Source organism: Mirounga angustirostris, unplaced genomic scaffold (genome assembly GCF_029215605.1).
Source record: "Mirounga angustirostris isolate CCGP_5_RB_7025 unplaced genomic scaffold, mMirAng1.0.hap1 SCAF_2, whole genome shotgun sequence".
NCBI lineage: Eukaryota > Metazoa > Chordata > Mammalia > Carnivora > Phocidae > Mirounga > Mirounga angustirostris.
Genome location: NW_026991710.1, coordinates 166,002,153 through 166,028,333, shown reverse-complemented (window position 1 = coordinate 166,028,333; position 26,181 = coordinate 166,002,153). Strand labels below are relative to the sequence as shown.

At 36.3% G+C, this 26,181-nt stretch overlaps 1 protein-coding gene and 1 pseudogene across 1 annotated transcript in view; both read right to left on the bottom strand.

Moving 5' to 3' along the window:
• The window catches only part of LOC123847767 (disintegrin and metalloproteinase domain-containing protein 18), a 159,957-nt gene that overhangs the window by 120,762 nt on the left and 13,014 nt on the right, over positions 1–26,181 (bottom strand). The window contains exons 3-7 of the mRNA XM_064584044.1: positions 20,029–20,084; positions 12,028–12,106; positions 11,565–11,641; positions 10,198–10,375; positions 2,172–2,237 (exon numbers count right to left, since the gene is read on the bottom strand). Of these exons, the coding sequence (XP_064440114.1) occupies positions 2,172–2,237; positions 10,198–10,375; positions 11,565–11,641; positions 12,028–12,106; positions 20,029–20,084 (456 nt within the window). The remainder of the gene's footprint in view (positions 1–2,171; positions 2,238–10,197; positions 10,376–11,564; positions 11,642–12,027; positions 12,107–20,028; positions 20,085–26,181) is intronic.
• LOC123847411 (glyceraldehyde-3-phosphate dehydrogenase-like) lies at positions 4,133–5,128 on the bottom strand (annotated as a pseudogene).

Genomic DNA, 26,181 nt, shown 5'->3' with positions numbered 1-26,181 from the left:
ATAAATTAAAAAAAAAAAAGGATGTCCAGACAACAACAGAATACTGGTGAAAGAAATTAACAAAAAATGTAAAATTGTGTGTGTAGTAGTTTGGAAGACTCAATACTGTTAAGATGACAATTTTCCCCAAAGTGATATAAGCATTTAATGAAAACCCCAAATGAAAGTCACATTTGCATTGTGTGTGTGTGTGTGTGTGTAAATTTAGAGTAATTCTAAAATATATTTAAAGGAAAAAGACCCAGAATAGTCAAAGCAATAGTGAAGAATAAGAGGATTTAAACACATAGATTAAATGGCAATAAAGCTATAGTAATCCGTACAGTGTAGTGTTTCTACACTGTATTGTATTTAACAAAATAATAATTAGCCAGTGGGGAGAAAAGAAAACAGATTTGAGAAATAGGCCATACATATTCCATTACTTGACTTTTTAAAAATTGCGAGCAAATTGAATGAGATAAGACAGGTCTTTCTAGATAGTGTTGGAGCAAGTGAATATGGAAAAAATAAACTTTAAACCCTATCTCACACCACACATTTTATCAACTAGAGATGATCATAAAACTGTATGTGAAAAGTTAAATAAAAATAAATTCCAAAACAAAAGTAAAAATATCTATGTCCTTGGAGTAATAAAATATTTCGTAAAAGGAAAAGACAATGATAAAAATTATATATTGGATTTAAATGCATAATAATTAAGAAATATGTCCATCAAAAGACACCATTAAGGGGTGCCTGGGTGGCTCAATTGGTTAAGCAACTGCCTTTGGCTCAGGTCATGATCCCAGGGTCCTGGGATCGAGCCACGCATTGGTCTCCCTGCTCTTTATCGCCTTTTTTATCCATTCTTCCTCTCCTGCTCCCCCTGCTTGGGCTCTCTCTCTCTGTCAAATAAATAAAGTCTTAAAAAAAATACACCATTAAGAGAGTGAAAAAACAAGCCTCAAACTGGAGGAAGATATCCCCAATATACCATCTGACAAAAGATTAATATTCAAAATAAGTAAAATCCCACAAAACATTAATAAAAGTATTAAAATGAGAAGGGGCACCTGGGTGGCTCAGTTGGTTAAGTGTCCAGCTCCTGGTTTCAGCTCAGGTCATGATCTCATGGGTTGTGGGATAGAGCCGTGTATTGGGCTCCACACTCAGCAAGGAAACAAAATCAGTACCTCAGAGATATCTGCACTCCCATGTTCAATGCAGCATTATTCATAACAGATTAGATATGGAAACTACCTAAATGTCCATCAATAGATGAATGGATAAAAAAGGTGATACACACACACACACACACACACACAATGGAATATTAGTCATATAAAGGAAGGAAATCTATTTGCAAAACATGATGAACCTGGAGCACATTACACTAAGTGCAATAAGCTAGACAGAGAAAGACAAAAACTGTATGGTATCAATTATATGCAAAATTTAAAAAAAAAGAAAGAAAAGAGAAAATAGAATGGTGGTTGCCAGTGGCTGGAGGGAGGGGAAATGGAGAGATATAGGTCAAAGGGTATACACTTTCAGTCATAAGAAAGAATAAATTCTGAAGATCTAACATACAGCATGGTGACAATATGATATTGTATACTTGAAAGTTGCTGAGAATAGATCATAAGTGTTCTTACCACACACACTTGTGCATACACACACACACACATAAAGAAAAAAAATATGTTAGGTAATAGATGTGTTAATTATCTTAGTCTTGGCAATCAATCCACAATGTATATCAAATCATCACATTTTACCCTTAAAATATATACAATTATATTTGTTAATTATTTCTCAGTAAAGTTAGAAAACATTAAGTAAATTGGTAAGATGGTAAGCATCTGGTATGTTTAAAAAAGTAATGTGACCAGGGAGATTAGAGCAGGTTAAGGGAAGGTCAAGGCTGCTAGAAAGTGAGGTCAGGGAGAGACTGGGCTAAGCTGAGGATGGGGGCAGGGTAGATAGTGTAGGGCATTCTAGGCTAGTTGGGGCTTTTAGTCATAACAGTAACAACTAAAATAAAATATCTTTACTTGGAAATAGTTTAAAAATTACATTATGTTTTTGAAGTTAAGAAAAAAATTATTTCATTGAGTTCAAAGAAAGAAAGAAAAGAGAGAAAAAAGGAATGAGAAAGGGAAGGAGGGAAGGAAAAGTTTACTTACCAAAGCTTTTTCTACTATAATGTGAATTTCTAGGTATTGGGGTAATAGTTTTGAAAGAGTTGTTTCCTGAGGGGAAAAAAAGGATTTATCAAATGTTAACATGTATTGAATTTGTTAAGCGCAAAGAGTAACATGTACAGAAGGGGAACACATATAAAAACTTCATGAGGAATTAAATATAAAAATTAATTACAAATCAGAAAATTTCATTTGAAAATATATTCCAGGTTTAAAAGAGTCCCAGTGAGCTTGCTGGAGTAATATAAGAGTTTAGGTACTCTCAATACTGAATGAGAAAGAAAATGAATATAAAGATACACATTCTGTTGTCTTCATCTCATTGCAAACCTACATTACCAGTTCACATTGAAAATTCTTCACACACTGCCCTCCTAAAGACTATGTAACACCAACCGTGGTGCACTGGAAGTCTTTAATTCATTCACAGAAAAACATAAGAAATATTTGAGAATTCATAGTCTACACAGAAATTTGGGTAAATAGTATACTTTGTACTACTAACTATATGGGTACACAAGAAAGAACAAAATGTGTGATATCAGAAGTAATTCTGTAGTCTCAGAGTATAGATTGTCCCATTTGGTATGATGTAATAATTCTTGATAGTGTCAAGCCAGTCAGCTATGTATCATCAATTTATTTTATCATTACTTAACACTTTAATGGTAATTTTTTATGAGCTGTATTTCTAAGGCACTGAAATTCCATATTACATATAGAAATTTCAAAAAATTTCTATATTTCTTCCTTGATCCAAGTTTCTTGGACTTTCCATATAACTTTTAGACCAAATTTATATGTAGCTATAAAAATTCTTGCTAGGATTTTGGAGGAATTATGTTAAACCTATACATTCACTTGAAGAAAAATGGAATATTTATTATGCTGAGTCTTCCATTCCGTGGTATGTATCTTCATTTATTGATGTCTTCTTTGATTTATTTACATTTGATTTTTTACATCGGCATTGTGTACTTTTCAATATATAAAACTTCTACATGTTTTGCTATATTTCTACTTGCAATGTACGTGTTCCCCCCAAATTCATATGTTCAAACACTCCCATTTGGAGGTGGGACCTTTGGAAGGTAATTAGGTCATGAGGCTAGAACCATCAAGAATGGGATTAGTGCCCTTATAAGAAGGGACTGAGAGCTAGCTAGTTGTCTCTCCACCATATGAGGATACAGCAAGAAGATAGGCCTACCAGGAAGAGGACATTCACCAAAAATCTGAACATGCTCCTAATTCTGGACTTCCAATCTCCAGAACTGTGAGAAATAAATGTTTGTTGTTTAAGCCACTAGTCTACAGTAATTTGTTATAGCAGCCTAAAATGACTAAGATATCATTTTATTTTTCAGTGATTGAAAATGTTGTATATTTGCCTTATAGTTTCCACATATCCATTGCTAATATGTAGAAATGGTTGATTTTTGTATCTTGATCAAGTATTCTGTGACTTCATTGATTTCCCTTAGCTCCAGCAGTTATTTTCTATATTTCCTGAGGTTTCTAAGCAGATAATTGTGTCACCTGCACATAAAGGCATTCTTATGTTTCCTTTTCTGATCTGTATGCCTTTTATTTCCTTTTCTTGCTCTATTATTCTGCCTAGAAATCCAACACTATTAAATAAAGGTGGAGAGGGTGTACATCCTTGCCTTATACCAAGTCTTAACAGGAAAGTACTCTTTCTTCATTATGTATTATATTTGCTATTGCTTTTTTTTGGGGGGGGGCGTCTTGGTACAGTATACTTTATTGATGTACATGACAAGGTAGGGCTCCCCAAGCCCTTTTCCTTCTCCCAGGGGTCTGGGATGAAAATGATGGATGGGGGAGATCCTCAGTGTTTTGGGGGATAAGTTGGGACAGGGACTCCCCAGTAGCTGAGGGCCTCTCTTTTCCTCTTGCTCTCATGGTGGTCCAGAGGGCTCTTACTCCTTGGAGGCCACGTAGACCATAAGGTTTACCACCAGGTTGCTGTAGCCAAATTCATTGTCATACCAGGAAATAAGCTTGACAAAGTGGTCATTGAGAACAATGCCAGCCCTGGCATCAAAGGTGGAAGAGTGGGTGTCACTGTTAAAGTCACAGGAGACAACCTGGTCCTCAGTGTACCCCAGGATGCCCTTGAGGGGGCCCTCTGATGCCTGCTTCACCACCTTCTTGATGTCATCCTATTTGGCAGTTTTCTCCAGGCAGCAGGTCAGATCCACAATGGACACATTGGGGGTGAAGACACAGAAGGCAATGCCAGTGAACTTCCTGTTCAGCTCAGGGATGAACATGCCTATAGTCTTGGCAGCACCAGTGGAAGCAGGGGTGATGTTCTGGGCAGCCCCTCGGCCATCAGGCCACAGCTTCTTAGAGGGGAAGTCCACGGTCTTCTGGTTGGCAGTGATGCATGGACGGTTGTCATGGGTCCCTCCACAATGTCAAAGTTGTCACGGATGACCTTGGCCAGAGAAGCCAAGTGGTTGGTGATGCAGGAGGCATTGCTGAAAATCTTGAGGGAGTTGTCATACTTCTCATGGTTCACACTCATCATGAAAACAGGGGCTTAGCAGAAGGAGCAGATATGATGAACCTCTTGGCCCCATCCTTCAAGTGAGCCCCAGCCTTATGGTTGTGAAGATCCCAGTGGACTCCACAACATACTCAGCACGAGCATCAACCCATTTGACATTGGCGGGGTCTCGCTCCTGGAAGATGGAGATGGACTTTCCATTGATGACAAGTTTCCCGTTCTCGGCCTTGACTCTGCTGTGGAATTTGCCGTGGGTGGAATCACACTGGAACATGTAGACCATGTAGTTGAGGTCAATGAAGGAGTCATTGATGGCCACAATATCCACTTTGCCAGAATTAAAAGCAGCCCTGGTGACCAGGAGCCCAGTACTGCCAAATCCATTTACTCCGACCTTCACCATCGTGTCTCCGGGACACAGCTGGCACTGAACCAGAAGATGCGGCTGTCTGTCAAATGGGGTGGACCAGAGACTGCTATCTGCTTTTGTAGGATTATTTTTTATCATTAGAACAAGTTACAAGTTTCCATCATCACTGAAAATTTATATAATAAATGAACTTTGAATTGAATTTTGTCCTATTTTTCTGTATTGAGAAGATTGTGCACCTTTTCTTCTTTAATCTTGTTAAATGGTAGATAATTTCGGTATATTTTCAAATATTGAACCAGACTTCCAACACTGGATAAACAATGCTTAATCATGGTGTGCAACCCTTTTAATAAATTACTCAATTACTTTTGACAGTATTTTATTCAGAATTTTTACACCTATATTCATATGGTCTATGGGTTTGTTTGTTTTGTACTGTCTGTATATAGTTTTAGTATCAGGACAATATTGTCCCCACAAACTTAGTTGTAAAGTGTTTACCCCTCTTAATTTTTGCTGGAGAAATTGTATAGAATTGGCATTATATCTTCTTTTAACATGTATTATAAATTTTACGTAAAACCATCCACACCAGAGAGATTTTGTGTTTGAGAGATTTTTCACTGAAAATTCAATGCTTTTTATTGGTTACAGGACTGTTTAGGTTGTCTATTCCATCTTGGTTGAGTTTTGATAGTGCATTGTTTTTAAGATATTGGCCCCATTTTATTTACATTGCTAAATGTATGTAGTTAGAATTGTTTGTAGTATTGGTGATCTGGATTTAGATCAGAGATCAGAAACAAGTGCTGTGCAACAAAGTGAAACTTGAACAAAGTACATATTAATGATTTTTACTTAACCCATCAAAAAACTGAGACTGCGGATTAAACCACTAACCAAAATCTGGAGAGAGAAATGTGCCTGCAGGGTGGGCAAGAAACCAGGTATTTGCTTAGCTTGTTCTGATGACACCAAAAACCATGTAAGCTGATAAGAAATCCAGCTAGAAATTTTGAATTTCTAAAGGCCAAGCTTGGCTAGCATAAAAGTGTGACATCTCTGGGAATCATAAAGATAGTTGATTTCACAGATTTTTACAGGCTTTTTCTTCAGGAATTCCATAACTTACTCATAATGAAGATTAGAGCATATATTGAAAAAGATATAGTGCTGGCTGGTGCAGAGGAATATCAGCCACTGCAAAAACCACCCAAACTCATCTCCTCTATCTCCTTTATGACACAAAAACCTTAATCTACTGGAGAAAGCAGAAAGAGGTTTATATCCTGAGGGAACTGGTAAAAACTATAACTGGGAGAGGAAAATGAATAAAAAGGTCTAATTCTGGAGGGTAAGTAAGGAATACTTGATAGGCCCAGTATTACATCTGGAAGAGAGAGTTGGTGACATTTGTGAAGACTACATCCCCAAATCCAGATTCATAGTGCCTTCCTAACATTGAGTTTTAATCCAAGCATCAGAGAATTCCTCTGTTCTCTGCTCTATGCCAAATCCATGATATGTGCTAAAATGTGTCCAAAAAAAAAAAAAATACAGGAAAGACAGCAGGAAGATCTGGAAGAGATGGATTTTTATCTAAACACACAAAACAGTCAAGTGGGAAAATACAAAGCTAAACAGAACAGACATTCCTCTAGCAAATTATCATTCACCTTAAACAAAAGATAATCACTAAAAAGAATGTGAAGCTTCTGGTAAGTACACTAAGGATAGCAATAGCAAAAACACACATAAACAGATCTATATTCTAACTATATTAACAGAAAATTTCAAGCTAAAGACCCAGTAGAAAGGTATGTTCATCTCCAAACCTAAAATTAACATTTAATTCAATATCTACTGCCTACTATGTTATGTAACAAGTTTAGCTTTCACAAAAGAGAGAGAGAAGGGATACAGACTGGCAAAAAGAAAATGCAATATAAAAGATATAGCAATCATGAAAATCAGACTTACAAATGACACAGATATTGGAACTATCAGAAGGAAGATTTAAAGCAATTCTAGTTAATATGTTAAAGGCACTAGTAGAAAATATTAAACAACATGCAACATGAAATGTGTTATTTCAACACCAAATACTTCTAAAACAACCACCCGATATGGAAAGTAGTTGGTTGTCCCTATCCACATGTGTCTATGCACACTTTATTTTATCATTGAGTACCTTTGTACTGTGTTCTTGATAAGCCAGTGTGTGTAACTTTACAATTAGAAATGATCTGGAAAAGAGAAAGAGGTTGCCTGCTTGCCTTTCAGAAACAACAACAACAACAACAACAACACAGTATTATAATTTTCTCACTAACTTTTGGACAAAACCAATTATTGTCTAGTGGAAGTTTGGCAAATATATCTTCTATTACTTTAAATAAGAATTAATAATGATATATCATGTAAAAACAAAAAATACAGAACAGAGCTCAAAAATGCCCCACAGGAGGACAGCAGACATAAGCTACAAAATTCCTACAAGAAAAAAATGTGGAAAACAGAAATTTTGAAGAATACAAACAAATTGTCCTAATGAACATCTGTAAAACACTACACAAAACAACTGCAGGATATATAGAGAAACATTTATACTAAAGTCAAATGCACTATTGGAACATGATGAAAATCAGTTAAAAATAAGTACCAAGAAAGATATCTAGAAAATGTCCAATTACACACACTTCTAAATTTCCCATGGGTCAATGGAGGAATAACAAGGTAAATTAAAAATGGTACATTAAAAGATTATAAATACATGGTATATAAAACTGAAGAAATGAAAATACATCAATTAAAATCAGGTTGAAAACCACTAAAAATTCTCCCTACATAAAACCAACAAGAGAACTGGCAAAAGTTGTTAGAATCAACTTTTTTCAGATCTCTAGAAATTAACAAATGGTGTGCAGCCTTCGAGGGAGTGTTTATTCAAGAAAAGTAAGTGATCTGGGTAAAAGTAATGGTATTTGTGGAATTTGGATTCACTCTAGTATTTTCTCCCATTAGTTGAAAACTAATAGCTCAAATCTGCAGTGAATACCAGTACACTGGCAACCTCCAGAAAAAGCAGAATATGGCTGGAACATCTTCAAAATCTCATTTCTAAAGAAATGTCATGACCTAAACTATTTTGTCCCTAGAAGACCTATTTTGTTTGCCAATATTGACCTAAATAACATTTTACACAGTTGGAAAAGCCCTTTTTCCAAAGGCATTTGTTTTAAACAATTATAGGCAATTTTTTAAAACTTTACAGTTGTCTGGAGCAGTGAATGGCCATGGGACAAACAGTAGACCAATAAAAAGACTTAGGAGAAAAACTGGATAATTAGATATTCAAACAGAACTTTGAAAAGCTATGATAAATCTATGGGAATCTAGCAGACCACACACATGTATCAGGCTAAGTGCATTCCCAGGTCTGTACACATACTTAGGAAAGACCTGAAAAGACCCTAAATTCTCACCTCTGATTGATCTCGAGGCTCTGTGCAAACAGAAAGTGAAAGGATAGGTGCAGTTGTTAACTGCCTGACTGAGTGACAAAGGCATGCTCCAATAGGTACAGAGAGACTCTCAGTAAGAACTGGGAAACCTATTGTTTCCAAGCGTTTAAAGAACTCTGTCTGATCATTAACACACTGAAAAGATGACAGAATAGAGACTTCAGTGGTTACATACAACACAGAATACACATTTTAGAGAACCAGTTAAAATTTACAAGACAAATAACAACTGCAATGAATAGCAATAATATTTGATGGAGGGGAATCTGATTTCCAGAGTTATCACACTGTATTATTTGGAGTGACTAGTTTCAGTTTTCAAAAAATTATGAGACATGAAAATGACCTAAAGTATGACCCATATACAGGAAAAAGGTCATCAATAGAAACTGTCTTTGAGGATGATCAGACATTGAACTTACTAGAAAAATACTTTAAATTAGGTATTTTGAATCATTTCAAAGAGCTAAAAGAAGTTATGTATAAATAACTGGAGGATATTATAATAATGCCTCACTAAATATGGAATATCAATAAATGCAAAAAAATATTAAAAAAGAAGTAAATAGAATTTCTGGTATTGAAAAATACAATTGAAATAAAATACCCATTAGAGTGGCTCCACATCAGATATGGGCAGACAGAAGAAAGAATCAAGGAACCTGAAGACAGACCTATTGAGATTATACAATCTAAGGAAGAGAAAGAAACAAGAATGGAGCAAAATAAACAAAATCTAATAGACCTATGGGGCACTATCAAGCATACCAACATACACATAATGGGAGTATCAGAAAGTGAGGAGATAGATAAAAGGGCCAAAGAATATTCAAAGAACTAATGGCCCATAATTTTCCAAATTAGGTGAAAAACATTAATGTACAAAAAAAGAAGCTCAGTCAACTCCAATTTAGATAAACTCAAAAAGAACCACTCAAAGACACATTATAAAAAAAGTGCTGTAAGCCAAAGATAAAGAGAGAAACTTGGAAGAAACAAGAGAAGGGACTCATCATGTATAAGGAATCCTCCATAAGATTAATGACAGCTAATTTTTCATCAGCAATCATGGAGGCCATAAGACAGTGAATTAAAATATTTCAAATGATGAAAGCAAAACATCTGTCAAACAAGAACTCTATATACAGCCAACAGGCAAATTAAGAGTTTAATAATATACAAATGATTATCAATTTTAGAAAGATATGTTCTAGTAGTACATAAAGCCATATATAAAAATATTAAAAGTAATTTTAACAAGCTAGTGGTAATTTAACTTATTTTATTGTCTTTATATAGTGACTCATTCTTCCTATATTTCTAAATTTTACTCAATAATCTGCATTTTTGCTAAAGTAAGAAATGTAACATAATACATTATAATAAGCCTGAAATACATTATTGTGTATTTTTCATATATTTTAGATGGAATATGGATGTTTTATTTAAAAGTACAGAAGGAAGATATCAAATTAGATATTTCTACTCCACAGTTAAGTAGTTCCTTTCCACAATCAACAAAATTCTACATAAATAATTTCACAGTATGTCATAACATCAGAATTATCATGTTACCTGTGAGCTTAAATTATCTTTATAGGGTTGGCCTTTCTGCCAAATATTGCTGTAATTTTCTGCCAACAGTGGTATATTTGGATTCTCATTTTTCACTTGATAAATTATGTGCTCAAATCGTGCTGAAGATTCCAATGGCTCAATTCCATAGCTGATGTTTTCAAACTGAAGGAATCCCCTGAATATTTAGAAAGCAATGATATAAAAACCCTACAAGTGATCCCATCAAAGCTATAATCTAAAATGTGAAAAAATTTTTAAAAATTTAAAGAAATAAATTTATATATTTTAAACTAGGTATTTAAATAATTTCAAAGAGCTAAAATAAACCATATATAAACAACTAAAGGGAAATATTTTAATGATGTCTCAATAAATAAAGAATGTCAACAAAGGCATGGAAATTATAGAGAAGAAATCAATAGAAATTCCAGTTTGAAATATAGTAAGGAACACATTATAAACACACTTTATTTTCCCATTTTTTCTGGTTTACCATTAGTAACTGAGATATCACATCTACCTTAGTTTTGCTCATATATTAAAGAACAAAACATATTGCAAAGTATTTTATATTATGTGTATAATAGTCATATTTATTCAAGATACATTAGTTAAGACCAAGTATTTGTTGAAAATCAAGCACTTGTTGAGAATTCCAAGAATAAAGTTCATGTTCTTACAGAGTTTAGAATAAGGAAAAGCAGGTATATAGAGTGTATATATATGTAAAGAGGTGGATATCTATGAAATACATGAAAACCACATTAAATGAATGCCAATTTTTTCTGAGTTGACATGAGTGAATTCTAGAAGTCAGGCAACCAAAACCAAAAGGAAGTTAGGGAGAGTCTTTTTTTTCCTTTGCTCTGGACCAGTCTTCCTCTAATAAACTTAATACCTTTCTCTTGCCACCATCACTGATGAAAATCACTTATCCCTGCTTTTATAGCTCTGAGGGACCTTCTTAATTAGTTGTTTTTTTTTGTCTGATACTGAGTGCACCTAAACTGAAAGCATACAATATGTGCATATTGAAATGATTAATTCATATCATTTTCCATAACTATTTGAGATAATTGAAAGATAATGCAATAATATTATTTAGTTTTAAAGTTTCCTTTACTGAAACTATCCCCTTCTGCACAGTATCTTGAAAAAAATACCTCCAGTCAGGATTCCCTGGAACGATTTCATTTGAATGGACACTAAATTTCAGCTGCTAATATTGATATTAAAAAGTAAGGCCATCATAAAGGAAACTTTCAGATTTGGATTCCCCTTAAAATTCCCAGATTTATATCTGCTAGCCACTAAGTTTCATTTTAAAGTTTTCCATGTATAAGTATCACGTAAGATCCTATTACCTGAGTCCAGAACAGATGCTGAGTGTTGCAAGTGAATTTGGAATATCTGCAATATATCCTTGGTAATGACAATGCATCTGAAAAACAATATAGAAAAGTAAGTAAATAAATTCTTTATGAATAAAAATGTGTTTGCTAACAATAGAGATTAAAAATGTTAAAATAATTGAAAATAATAAGATTGTGTATCATATAGATTTGTTAATGCAGATTTTCAAGGAAAAAGGGTTTTTGACAATCCTCTTTATTTTGTACCACCAAGGTGCCAATGAGTATTCTTTCAGTCTGGGTTTTATCTCTATCATGTACCATTTTTATGAACAACCACATAACAGGTCATAATTATACAGAATAAAATATTTGTATTAAATTGTCATAAAACAAATATATCTCAATGGTAGTGATATGGCCACTTAAATAAAAAACTATATGATAACAAATATCTAAGACATATAGAGCTTACCTTAAAATATGAAGACTCTAAATGCAAAAATCCAGTTTCATTATATGTATAAACCAAAAAGTTCTGGGATAAGAATGAGCTAAGAAAAACAAAAATTAAAAAAAAAATGTTTGAGTCATGAATTTAATATGAATATAAACATAAACATAAAAATAAATGTGAAATATATAGGATTCATATAATAATATGATTTAATTAGAGCAGACTGGGCCCTCTGTCTCAGATATTAACCCGTGGGCCTATATATGTCTTTATCTAACAAATATTTCCTAGGTACCTGTTGATAGATCCTCTTCTAAGCATTGGGATACAGCAGTAAACAAAAGACAAAACCACTGGTCTTCATGATAGTGAGAGACAAATACTGCTAGCATGTTAGATGTTAAATGTTATAAATAAACCTGGGTGAGGGAAGTTGGTTGCAAAGTGTAGATAGGATGGCATAAAAAAGCTCACTGAATAGACTGAACCTGAAAACAAGCCACATGGATTTGCACAGATATGTTATTTGAGACAGAGTTAGGAGAAAATGAAAAGACCCTGAGGCCAAAATGTGCCTTCTCTATATAAAGAACAGCTAGGGGGTGATATGCCTGGAATGCAAGGTTGATTGAAGATGAGAGATAGTAGTAAGAGATGGCATCACAGAGATGAGAAGCCATTAGAAGATTTTGAACAGATATATGATAGGACCAGACAATATTTTATGTTATTTTTAAAATTTTTATTTATTTAAGTAACTTTCATACCCTACATGGGACTCAAACTCATAACACTGAGCTCAAGAGTCACATGCTCTTCTGACTGAGCCAGCCAGGCAACCCTCAGACCAACATTTTAATAGAATCAAACTGAATGTTGTGTTGAGAATTATCTGTAGGGCAAATAAGCAGAGAGAGCAATTAGGCTATTAAGTCATCCAGGCAAGATATGATAGTGACTTGAACTAAGACAGTAGCAGTGGTGGAGGTGCAATTATGAATATATTTTGAAGGAGGGGGAGGAGCAAGATGGCGGAGGAGTAGGAGACCTGAATTTCATCTGGTCCCAGGAATTCAGCTAGATAGGGATCAAACCATTCTGAACATCTACAAACTCAACAGGAGATTGAAGAAAAGAATAGCAGCAATTCTCTGAACAGAAAAGCGACCACTTTCTCAAAGGTAGCACATGTGGAGAAGTGAATCTGAGGTGATATTTGGCATGATAGATGGTGGGGGAGGGGGCCTCTCTCAGCCACTACTGACAAGTGACAGAGAGAGGAGCACAAAATTGGAACTTTTAGAAGTCTGAGAACGGCAGAACTCCAACACTAGGAGAATACTCCAAAAGGAATCATGTTTTGTTTTGTTTTTTTAGTTTTCCTTTTTCCCTTTTTCAACCGACATCTTATCAATCCCTTTTTAAAAATTGTTTTTATTTTTCATTTTTAGAGTCATATTCTATCCCTTATGAGTAGTTAACCTATAAGTAGTTAACCATATATATATATATATGTATATATTGTTCTCTCTTTAAAATTTTGACATACAGTTTCTTCTAACAGACCAAAATATACCTTAAATCTCTAGTGTATGGCTTTGTTCTAGACTCCTGCCTGATCACATTCTCTGCCCCCCCCTTTTTTTTTAAGATTTTATTTATTTATTTGACAGAGACAGAGACAGCAAGAGCAGAAACAAAAGCAGGGGGAGTGGGAGAGGGAGAAGCAGGCTTCCCGCTGAGCAGGGAGCCTGATGTGGGACTCAATCCCAGGACTCTGGGATCATGACCTGAGCCGAAGGCAGCCACTTAATGACTGAGCCACCCAGGCGCCCTCCCCCCCCCTTTTTTTAATCCTCTTCTTTCTTTTTTCAACCAACTTCTTATCAATTCCTTTTATAAAATCTTTTATAATTTTCATCTTTACAGTCATAGTCCATCCCTTCATCGTATTAACCCTTATTTTTGTACATATATGAGCTTTTCTTTCTTTAAAATTTTGGGAGGCACTTTCTTCTAACAGACCAAAATATGCCCAAATCTACTGTGTGACACTGATCTATGCACCAGCCTGATCATATTTGATCATATTCTGTTTTTGTTTGTTTGTTGCTATCTTTTCTTTTTCTTTTTTTCTTTTTTCTTTCTTTCCCTTTCTTTCCCCCCAGTTTCAGGTCTCTTCTGATTTGTTTAGTGCATATTTTTCTGGGGTCATTGTTACCCAGCTAACATTTTGTTCTCTCATTCATCTATTCTCCCCTGGATAAAATGACAAGATGGAAAAAATCACCTCAAATAAAAGAACAAGAGGTAGTATTGACTGCCAGGGACCTACTCAATATGGATATTAGTACAATGTCGGACCTAGAGTTCAGAATGACGATTTTAAAGATACTAGCAAGGCTTGAAAAAAAGCATGGAAGTTATTAGAGAAACCCTTTCTGGAGAAATAAAAGAACTAAAATCTAACCAAGTCAAAATCAAAAAGGCTACTAATGAGGTGTAACAAAAAATGGGTGCACAAACTGCTAGGATAAATGAGGGAGAAGAGAGAATCAGTGATATAGAAGACCAAATGATGGAAAATAAAGAAGCTGAGAAAAAGAGAGATAAACAACTACTGGATCACAAGGGCAGAATTTGAGAGATAAGTGATACCATAAGATGAAATAATATTAGTATAATTGGGATCACAGAAGAAGAAGAGAGAGAGAGAAGGTATATTGGGCAATTTATAGCAGAGAACTTCCTTAATTTGGGAAGGAAACAGGCATCTCGTCCAGCTTTGGCAGACGAGAGTGAAAATGGCGGCCTCCCAATCTCCATCCTGGAGGAACTGAGAACTTGGGGCCCTGCTCCTCAGTGAGCCCCCAGAGAAAAGCAGTCAATCACTCCCATCCCCCCGGTCTCCAGCCACACTCCATGCTCACCCGTCCTGTGACCGAGCATTTCTATCTCTGGCACCTGACTAGGTGTGGAGTCTCCAAACCCAGCAGATCCCTGCAGTGCTCTGCCATGCTGCTCCTCCCAGGGGAGGAAGGGGAGTCTCCCCGGATCTGCCACTTTATGGGTCCCTGCTAGAGGAGCAGTGGCCTGACTGTGCCACGGATCACAGTTTATGGCAACCCCGAGCTGACAGCCCGCCCCTTGGCTCCATCTCTGCAGCCGACATCCCCGCTCTGATACCTGGGAGCTCTGCTGCACTCAGGCACCCCTGGTCTTTCCGTGACCCTGAGGGGCCTGAGACCACACTGTCCCACGAGGGTTCCACCCCCCGCTTAGCCACCTGAGAGGCGTCCCTCAGCGTGGACTTCTATATGTTCCGATTTTTTCCTCTACAGCTCTATCACTTGCCAGAAGTGGCCAACAGAGACCCTCTCTCCCGCTGTCTATCCTCCCGAATATCGCCTCAGATTCACTTCTCCGCACGTCCTACCTTCCAGAAAGTGGTTGCTTTTCTGTTCAGAGAGTTGTTGCTATTCTTTTCTTCGATCTCCTGTTAAGTTCGTACATATCCAGCTGAATTCCTGAGACCAGACAAAATCCAGGTCTACTCCTCCGCCATCTTGCTCCACCCCTCTGCTAATAATTTCTAATAATTGTTTCTATTTCCTTGGTGTTAGTCGTGATCTCTCCCCTATCATTCATAATTTTATTAATTTGGGTCCTTTCTCTTTTCTTTTGGGTAAGTCTGGCTGGTGGTTTATTGATCTTATTAAGTCTTTCAAAGAATAAGCTTCTAGTTTCATTGATCTGATCTAGTGTGTTTCTGGTTTCTAATTCATTGATCTCTGCCCTAATTTTAATTATTTCTCTTCTAATGCATGGCTTAGGCGTCGTTTGTTGCTTTTTCTCTAGTTCTTTAAGGTGTAGAGTTAGTTGGTGAATTCGGGATTTTTCTATTTTTTTGACTGAGGATTGGATGGCTATGTATTTCCCCCTTAGGACCACCTTTGCAGTATCCCATAGGTTTTGGACTGATGTGTTTCCCTTCTTATTGGTTTCCACGAATTGTTTAAGTTCTTCTTTGATTTCCTGGTTGACCCAAATATTCTTGAGCAGAGCAGTCTTTAGCTTCCAAGTGTTTGAAGGTGTTCCAAATTTTTTCTTGTGATTAAGTTCCAGTTTTAAAGCATTATGGTCTGAGAATATGCAAGGAATAATTTCAATCTTTTGGTATTGGTTGAGACCTAATTTGTGACCCAGTATGTGGTCTATTCTGGAGAAAGTTCCATGTGCGCTTGAAAAGAATGAGTATTCTGTTGTTTTAGGGTGGAATGTTCTATATATATATATCTATGAGGTCCATCTCGTCAGTGTGTCATTCGTCAGTGTGTCATTCAAAGCTCTTGTTTCTTTGTTGATTTTCTGCTTAGATGATCTGTCTATTGCTGAGAGTGGAGTATTGAGGGCTCCTACAATTACTGTATTGTTATCAATATGACTCTTTATTTTGGTTAACAGTTGGCTTATGTAGATGGCTGCTCCCATATTGCAGGCGTAGATATTTGCAATTGTTAGATCTTCTTGTTGGACAGATACTTTAAGAATGATGGAGTTTTCTTCTGTGTCTCTAATTACAGTCTTTAGCTTAAAATCTAATTTGTCTGATATAAGAATTGCTACCCCAGCCTTCTTTTGAGGTCCACTGGCATGGAAGATGGATCTCCATCCCTTCATTTTCAGTCTGGATGTATCTTTAGGTTCAAAATGAGTCTCGTGTAGACAACATATGGATGGGTCCTGTCTTTTTATCCAATCTGCAACCCTGTGCCATTTTATGGGAGCATTTTGGCCATTCCCACTGAGAGTGATTATTAAAAGATATGATTTATTGTCATCATTTTGCCTGTGAAGACCTTATTTTCATAGATTGTCCCTGTAAATTTCTGTTGTAGATCACTCTTGGGGTCTTTCTCCTTTTATAAAAATCCCCTGAATATTTCTGTCAGGGCCAGCTTAGTGGTCACATATTCTCTCAGTTTCTGCTGGTCTTGGAAGCTCTGCATCTCTCCAAAGTATTCTTGGCTGCATGTTTTTCTCGTTTAGTACCCTGAATATGTCTTGCCAGGCCTTTCTGGTTTGCCAGGTGTCTGTAGATAGGTCTGATGTTATTCTGATGTTCCTCCCTCTGTACATAAGGAATCTCTTCCCCCTAACTGCCCTTAAGATGGTTTCCTTGGTTCTAAGATTTGCGAGTTTTATTATTACATGCTGGGGTGTTGGCCTGTTTTCCTTGATCTTGGGAGGGGTCCTCTCTGCCTCTAGGACACGAATGTTCATTTCATTTCCCAAATTAGGGAAGTTCTCAGCTATGATTTGCTCAAATATATCTTCTAGTCCTCTCTCTCTCCACCCCCTCAGGGATTCCAATTATTCTGACATTGGAACGCTTCACGGTGTCACTTATTTCCCTGATTCTATTTTCATGGATTCTGAGTTGTTTTTACCTGGCCACCTCTTTTCCCTTTTTATCTATTAAATAGTCTTCCAGGTCACTAATTTGTTCTTCTGCCTCACTTACCCTAGCTGTTAGATTATCCAGATTATATTGGGTCTCATTGATAGCATTTTTAAGTTCTGCCAATTCAGCTCTCATTTCTGCCCTTAGAGATTCTATGTTGCCTTTAATTGATTTCTCCATTCTAGCTATTGTCTTCACAATTGCTAGCCTGAATTCCATCTCTGACATCTTGGTTATATCTGAATCCATTTGTAAATCTGTGGCATAAGTCATAGTCTTTGTCTTTCCTGTTTTGTGGGTTCCTCCCCCTAGTCCTTCTGTTGAGGGGTGGTTGAGGGAATGTACAGAGTCCAAATTATTGACCACAACCCAAGCAAGATGCACCTGTTTATAGGGACCTTAGGGTTGCTGGCTTCTTGTTTACCCAGCCTGTCTTCTGCAGGAGGGGCCTGCCACACTTTCACTCAGGCAACCCTAAGGTCCCTAGTGGGGATAGGCTCAGTGAAAACCTTTTTGGGGGGCCTTTTGTTCTCTGGGGCCTTTCCCTGGTGGCTTTCTGCATCTCTTCCTAGAGTCAGAGCAGAAGAGACCATTTCCAACCCTCTGCCTCAGAGCAGAGAGTTTGCAGTCTGCTCTTCAGTGAGCTCTCCAGGCCACACTATCTCTGTTTCTGTCTGTGGTGCTATAAACTGCAGTGTCCTGGGTTGCGTGCCCTTCAGCAGGGCTCCCAGTCCTTGCCTCCAGGTTGGGGCATGTCTCTGCCCTTTGTGCTTCTAAAACCACCAGCCACCCCCAGTTTGCACGTGCATTCCCACTCTGGATTTCCATCTGGGGGTCTGCCTTAAAATCTTTTCCCTGTCGCTACCAGTCTGTGAGTCTGTGCCCAGTCCCCAGTGAGGGAGACTATTATTCACTGGTGATGTAGGATCCCAACGGCTCAGCTCCCTCTCCCTTCCGTTTATCCTCTGATATCTGCCCACAGAATCATGGCTCCCCAATTCGTACCTTGAAACCAACCACCTGTGATATTCTGTTTGTAGAGATCCAGATATATCTTCTTACATCTCAGGCTGATTTTGTGCATGTTCAGAGTGGTCTGGTATATATCCAGCTCAATTCCAGGCACCAGTTTGAATAAGGTCCCCTACTCCTCTGTCATCTTTTTTTATCATCCAAGGTTTTGTTTTAAGAAACTAGAGTTGCCATTTACTGAGATGATTGTAGGACGGATAAGTTTTGGAAAAGTATCTGAAGTACATTTTGGATATGATAAGTATGAGAATTCTATCAAACACTTGATTATCAAATAAGCAGTCACATAAATGAATATGGTGTTCATTGGAGAGGAATAAAGTAGAGATATAACTTGGGAGTAATCAATACATGAATGATATTTAAAGCTGCAAGAGGGGATGAAATAGCCAGGTGATTGAAGGTAGCTAGGGAAAAACAAGATTCATGAAAAGATTGGAGAGATGGGGAAGAATCTAAAAAACAAACAAGATGAAACAAACAAACAAAACTGAGAGAGTAAACACAATGGGAAGAATTAAACCAGAAGTCTGCAGTTTTCTGGAAGCCAAATGAAGAAAGTATTTTTGGAGGAGATACTGATCAGCTACACAAAATGCTGCCATTAGGTCAAGAAAAATGAAGACTAAAAAATAACTGGCATTCAGAAACATGAAGATGTTTCTTATCAAAAAACAAATGATGGTCTTCTCAAAAAACATTTTAATGGAGTTTTATAGACACTAAAGACCAACATATGTTTAATGGTCATGAATTAGGTGATAACAGTCATAAATTAAGTGAGGAGTTTTCTTCAGCCTTGTTCAACTACACTGATGTAAGGCAGACAAAATGCAGTTGTTACAAATATATATTTTCAAAGATGCAGGCAGAGAAGAAGCTGTTTGATTCCACTTGCATGAAATGTTGAGAAACTGCAAATTAGGAGACAGAAAGTAGATTGATTGTTGCCTGGAGTGGTAGGTGGGAATAAGGATTAAATGTGAAATGGCATGAGGATCCTATGTAGGATATGGAATGTTCTACAATTGATTTATGTTTGATGGTTGCAATACGGCATACAGTTATTAAAAATTATTGAATTATACACTTGAGTGAGTTTTATGACATATGAATGTACCCATTAAAGTTGTTAAAAATAAATACATATGTAATTAATACAGTTATAAAATATGTCATTAGTTGAATTTCCCACCAATAACCACTTGATGTGACTAAGTTTGATTTTACATCAGGCATACTTAACATATAACTTGCAGTTCTTGGGTTGGATGGCTTTATACTCAATTGAAGATTTACAAATAAGTAACTTATTTCTTAATGTGAAAATAACAAGCTAGAAAATTAAAATGCAGCATTCTATTATTCAACATTCTACTCTTCCATTATTCAAGACTTAATTAATCCTAATTTAAAAACAAGTTGATTGAACAGTCTATATTATATTGCATTCTTTAATTTAAATTGTATACCAAAATATTTAAAAAGTACAATCTAAGCTTTAATGGAAAATTATATCTTACTGTTTTCTAAGATGCAGAGTGTATGGCTTTTCATCAATTGTAATGATATAAATCACCTAAAATAAAGCAAATAAATAAAGATGACTCAGTAAATCAGAAATATATAAACTGAAGCAGTACTTTTCTCTCATGTAAACAATAAGACTCACTTGGGGGGGTTGGGTTTAAAATAGCAACATAAGAAAATCCTGAACTCCCTCCCATGGATACAACCAATATACAACTACATATGGAGCAATTTACTCTGAAAAAAACTGGAAAACTGGATGAACAGAGACTCACAGAAAAAGACAAAAAGGACAGCATTGAGAGGGATAGGAGAGGCAGAGATACTATCTTGACAAAAGCAAAACAAAACAAAAACAAAAACAAAACAAACAAAAAACACTCCATCAGGGTGATACATAATTGGGAGGGAAGACAAAAACACAAAGATTTTCCAAAGGAGTCAGAGGTTTGTGCTATGCAATAGACCTCAAATGTTAGGCCCTACAGCAGAAGACATGAATAGACATTTCTGCAAAGAAGATTTCCAAATGGCCAACAGACACATGAAAAAGTGCTCAACATCCATCAGCATCAAGGAAATCCAAATCAAAACCTCAATGAGATATCACCTCACACCAGTCAGAATGGCTAAAATTAACAAGTCAGGAAACGACAGATGTTGGCGAGGATGCAGAGAAAGGGGAACCCTCCTATACTGTAGGTGGGAATGCAAGCTGGGGCAGCCACTCTGGAAAACAGTATGGAGGTTCCTCAAAAAGTTGAAAATAGAGCTACCCTATACCCAGCAATTGCACTACTGGGTATTTACCCCAAAGATATAAATGTAGTGACCCAAAGGGGAACATGCACCCCAATCTTTATAGCAGCAATGTCCATAACAGCCAAATTATGGAAAGAGCCTAGATGTCCATCAACAGGTAAATGGATAAAGAAGAGATGGTATATATATATATATATATATATATATATATATATATATATATATAATGGAATATTATGTAGCCATCAAAGAAATGAAATCTTGCCATTTGCAACGACATGGATGGAACTAGAGGGTATTATGCTAAGCGAAATAAGTCAATCAGAGAAAGACAAGTATCATATGATCTCACTGATATGAGGAATTTGAGAAACAAGACAGAGGATCATAGGGGAAGGGAGGGAAAAATGAAACAAGATGAAACCAGAGAGGGAGATGAACCATAAGAGACTCTTAATCTCAGGAAATAAACCGAGGGTTGCTGGAGGGGAGGGGGGTGGGAGGGATGGGGTGGCTGGGTGACATTGGGGAAGGTAAGTACTATGGTGAGTGCTGTGAATTGTGTAAGACTGATGAAACACAGACCTATACCCCTGAAACAAATAATACATTATATGTTAATAAAAAAATGTTAGACCCTACATAAAAGAGTTGAGGCCCAAAATGCCAGGCTTCGAAAACCAATAGAGATTACATCCAGGAAAAACACAGAACTGTCGAGCATGGAGAACCCACTCTTAAAGGGATCACATGCAGAATCACTGACCCTGGGACCCAGAGCCAAAGCACCAATTTGAAAATCACCTAGACCATATGTGAAGGAGACCCATTTACTAAACTTAAAGCACCTGACAGAGAAGTAGTAAACTACTGGAACTGTCTCTGGGGACAGAGAAACTAGTGGGTGCCATATGTGCAACATCATTTACTTTGCTAATGTCAGGGCTGGTGGGCACCATTTTGGAGCTAACTCTCTAATCTGCTAGAGCCTTTGGGCACACCCAACTAAGAACCCTGTCCACACTATGGCAGCACAGCCATACTTTACAGCCAGGCCAGACACCAGCCCCACTCACCCCTGGGCCTCAGTGCAGCTGTGTGATGCACCTGGCTGGCATGGGTGCCAGCTCTGCCAACCCCTGTGCTGCAGATGGGTGTGCACATCTTCTACAGTGATACCCCTTGAGCATGTAACTCTAGTGGTGGGAGAAGACTGTGCTTTTAGGCTTCTTATGACAACTACAAAAGGCTGATCCTTCAAGATTGGGAGAGGTAGTTGATTTTCCTAATACATAGAAACAAATACAGAAAATCAGGAAAGTGAAGAACCAGGAAAATATGTTCCAAATGAAAGACAAAACATCAGAAAGCCGTTAATGAAATGCAGATGAACAATCAACCTGATAAAGAGTTAAAATAGTCAAATAGATGTTCAACAAACTTGGAAGAATAGTGATGAACACTGTGAGATCCTCAACAAGGAGACAGTAAATATAAGAAGGTTCCAAACAAAAGTTAAGGAGCTAAAGAATACCATAACTGAAATGAAAAATATACTAGAGGGGTTCAATAGCACACTGAATGAAGCCAAAGATTGGATCATTGAGCTGGAAAACAAAGCAACAGAACTCACCCAGAGAGATCAGGGGGAAAAAAAAATTAAATGAAGATAACTAAGAAACCATTGGTACAATATCAAGTAGAATAATAGATTACAATGATCCCAGAAGGAGCAGAGAGACAGAGAAAGGGCCAGGGGCGCCTGGGTGGCTCAGTCGTTAAGCGTCTGCCTTCGGCTCAGGTCATGATTCCAGGCCCTGGGATTGAGCCCCACATCAGGCTCCCTGCTCAGCGGGAAGCCTGCTTCTCCCTCTCCCACTCCCACTGCTTGTACTCCCTCTCTTGCTGTGTCTCTCTCTCTGTCAAATAAATTTAAAAAATCTTTCAAAAAAAGGGGGTCAGAAAACTTATTTGAAGAATTAGTAATTGAAAATTTCCCTAAAATGAGGAAGGAAACAGATATACAGGTCCAGGAAGCCTAGACAGTCCCAAATAAAATAAACCCATACAGATCTACACCAAGATATATTACAATTAAACTGGTCAAAGTTAAAGATTATTAAAAGCAGCAAAAGAACACAACTTACTACATGCAAGGAGATCTCATAAATTTTTCACAGAAACTATGCAAGCCAGAAGAAATTAACTTGACATATTCAAAGTGCTGAATGGAAAAACTTCCACCCAATAATTCTCTACCTGGCAAGGCTATTATTCTGAATTGAATAAGAGATTAAGTTTTCTAGTTAGGCAAAACCTAAAGGAGTTCATCACCACTACACTGGCCTTAAAAGAAATGTTAAAAGGTCTTCTCTAAACTGAAAAGAAATCGCACCAATTAATAACAGGAAAACACAAAATTAAAAAGGCTCACTGGAAAAGGTAAACACATAGTAAAGGTAGTAGGTCAATCATTTATAAAGCCAGTATGATGGTTAAAAGACAAAAACAATAAAATTAGCTAAAACTAAACAATTAGTTAGAGGGTACATGAAATAAAAGATGCAACATGTGATGTAAGAAATAAAACATGAGAGGAGGAGAAAAATGTACAGTTTTGGAATGTTCAAATTTAAGTTGCTGTCAACTCAAAACATAAAATAGGAAGTTATATGTAAACCTCACAATAATCACAAATACATACAAAAAATAAATACACAAAAGAAAAATGAGAAAGAAATCTAAACATAGCACTAACAAAAGACATCAAACCACAGGGGAAGAGAGAAAGAGAAGAAAGGAACAGAGAAGAACTACAAAAACAACCAGAAAACAATTAGCAAAATGGCAATAACTACATGCCTATCAAAAATTACTTTAAATGTAAATGAACTCTACAATCAAAAGATATAAGATGGCTGAATGGATTAAAAAAAACAAGACCTATCTGTGTTCTACCCACATGAGATTAATTTCAGAAGAAAGGACACTCACAAGCTGAAATTGAAGGGATGGAAAAAGATATTCTATGAATGGAAACAAACAAAAAGCTGGCATAGCTATATTCATAACAAACAAAATAGACTTTAAAACAAAGACTGTAATAATAGATGAAGATATTACATAATGATAAAGAGGTCAATTTAATAATAAGATATAACATTTATAAATACATATGCACCCAACATAGGAGCACCAAGATACATAAAGCAAATATCAATGTATCTAAACAGAGAAATTAAAAGCTAAATAGGGGCGCTTGGGTGGCTCAGTCAGTTGAGCATTGGACTCTTGATTTCAGCTCAGGTCATGATCTCAGGGTCTTGAGATTGAGCCCTGTGTCAGGCTCCATGTCTGCTTGAGCCTGCTTGAGATTCTCTCTCTCTCTCCCCCTCTTTCCACTCCTGTGCACTCTGTCTCTCTCTCTCTAAAAAACAAAACAAAACAAAACAAAACAAAAAACCCAGCTATATAAAATAGTAGGAGATTTAAACCCAACTTATCTCAATGGATAGATCAACCAGATAGAAAATCAATAAGGAAATATCAGTCTTAAAAAACATTAAACCAGATGGACTTAATAGTTTTACAGAGCATTCCATCCAAAAGCAAAAGAATATGCATTCTTCTCAGATGCACATAAAACATTCTCCAGGACAGATCACATGTTAGACACAAAACAAGACTCAAAAATCAAGAACACTGAAATCATATCAAGTGTCTTCTCCAAACACAATGGTATAAAAGTAGAAATCAATTTCAAGAAGAAAACTAGAAAGAACACAAATAGGTAGAGATTAAAAAACATGCTAGTGAGCACTCAAAGAAATTAAAGAAAAAATATCTAGAGATAAATGAATACAGAAATACAACTTATCAAAATCCTTGGGATGCAGCAAAAGTGGTTCTAAAAGAGATCATAGCAATACAATACCTGTATTGTACCTGTACCTAAAGGAGCTAGAAAACAACCAAACAAGACCCTAGGTCAATAGAATAAAGAAAATGATAAAGATCAGAGGATAAATAAATGAAAAGAGACAAAAGTTAGAAAAGATCAATGAAACTAAGAGTTGGTTCTTTGAAAAGATAAAACAAAATGACAAACTTTTAGCTAGACTAACAACAACAATAGAAAACCAAAACCAAAACCAAACCAAACCAAACAAACAAAACAAAAGAGAAGACACTGATAAAATCAGAAATGAAAGAGAAGTTAAAACTGACAGCACAGAAATCTAAAAGATCATAAGAGACTATTATGAACAATTACACACCAACAAATTGGACAACCTAGAAGAAATGTATAAGTTCTTGGAAACATACAATTTTCTAAAATTGAATCATGAAGAAACAGAAAATTTTATTACTAGTAAGGAAATTGAATCTGCAATCAAAAACCTCCCAACAAACAAAAGTCCAGAATCATATGCCTGTGAATGCATTCAAAAGAAAAAAAAGACTTGTGTATTCTTAAATTAAGAGGAGGCAACACTTCCAAATACATTTTGTGAGGCCAGCATTACCATAATACCAAAACCAAACAAGGACACCATGAAAAAATAAAGTTATAGGCCAATACCTTTGGTTAGCATAGATGCAAAAATCCTCAAAAATTATTAGCAAACCAAATTCAACAATACATTGAAATGATCATACACCACAATCAAATGGGATTTATTCCAGGGATATGAGAATGGTTCAACATTTGCAATCAATCAAGGTAATACACTATATATATCCTTCAATGAAATGAAGAATAAAAACCATATGATCATCTTCATAGATGCAGAAAAAGTATTCAATAAAATCCAACTCCAATTATGATAAAAACTTTCAGAAAATTGTTTCTAGAAGAAATGTACCTCACCATAAGAAAGGTCATATATGTCTAACCCACAGCCAACACCTCAATGGGGAAAACCTGAAAGCTTTTCCTTGAAGTTCAAGAACAAGACAAGGATGCCCACTCTCACCACTTTTATTCTACATAGTATTGGAAGTCCTAGCCACAGCAATAACTCAACAAAAAGAAAAGGCATCCAAAGTGGGAAAGAAGAAATAAAACTATCACCCTTTGCGGATGGCATATCATATAATCAAAGACTCCACCAAAAAAACTCTTAGAATGAATAAATTAAGTGAAGTTGCAGAATATAAAGTTATTTAGCAAAATCTGTTACATTTCTATGGACTAATAACAAATTATCAGAAAGATGAATTAAAAAAACAATAACATTTACAATTGCATCAAAAAGAATAAAATATCTAGAAACAAATTTTACTAAGGAGGTAAAATATCTGTACAGAGAGCTATAATATATTGATAAAAGAAATTGAGGGACGCCTGAGTGTCTCAGGTGGTTAAGCCTATGCCTTCGGTT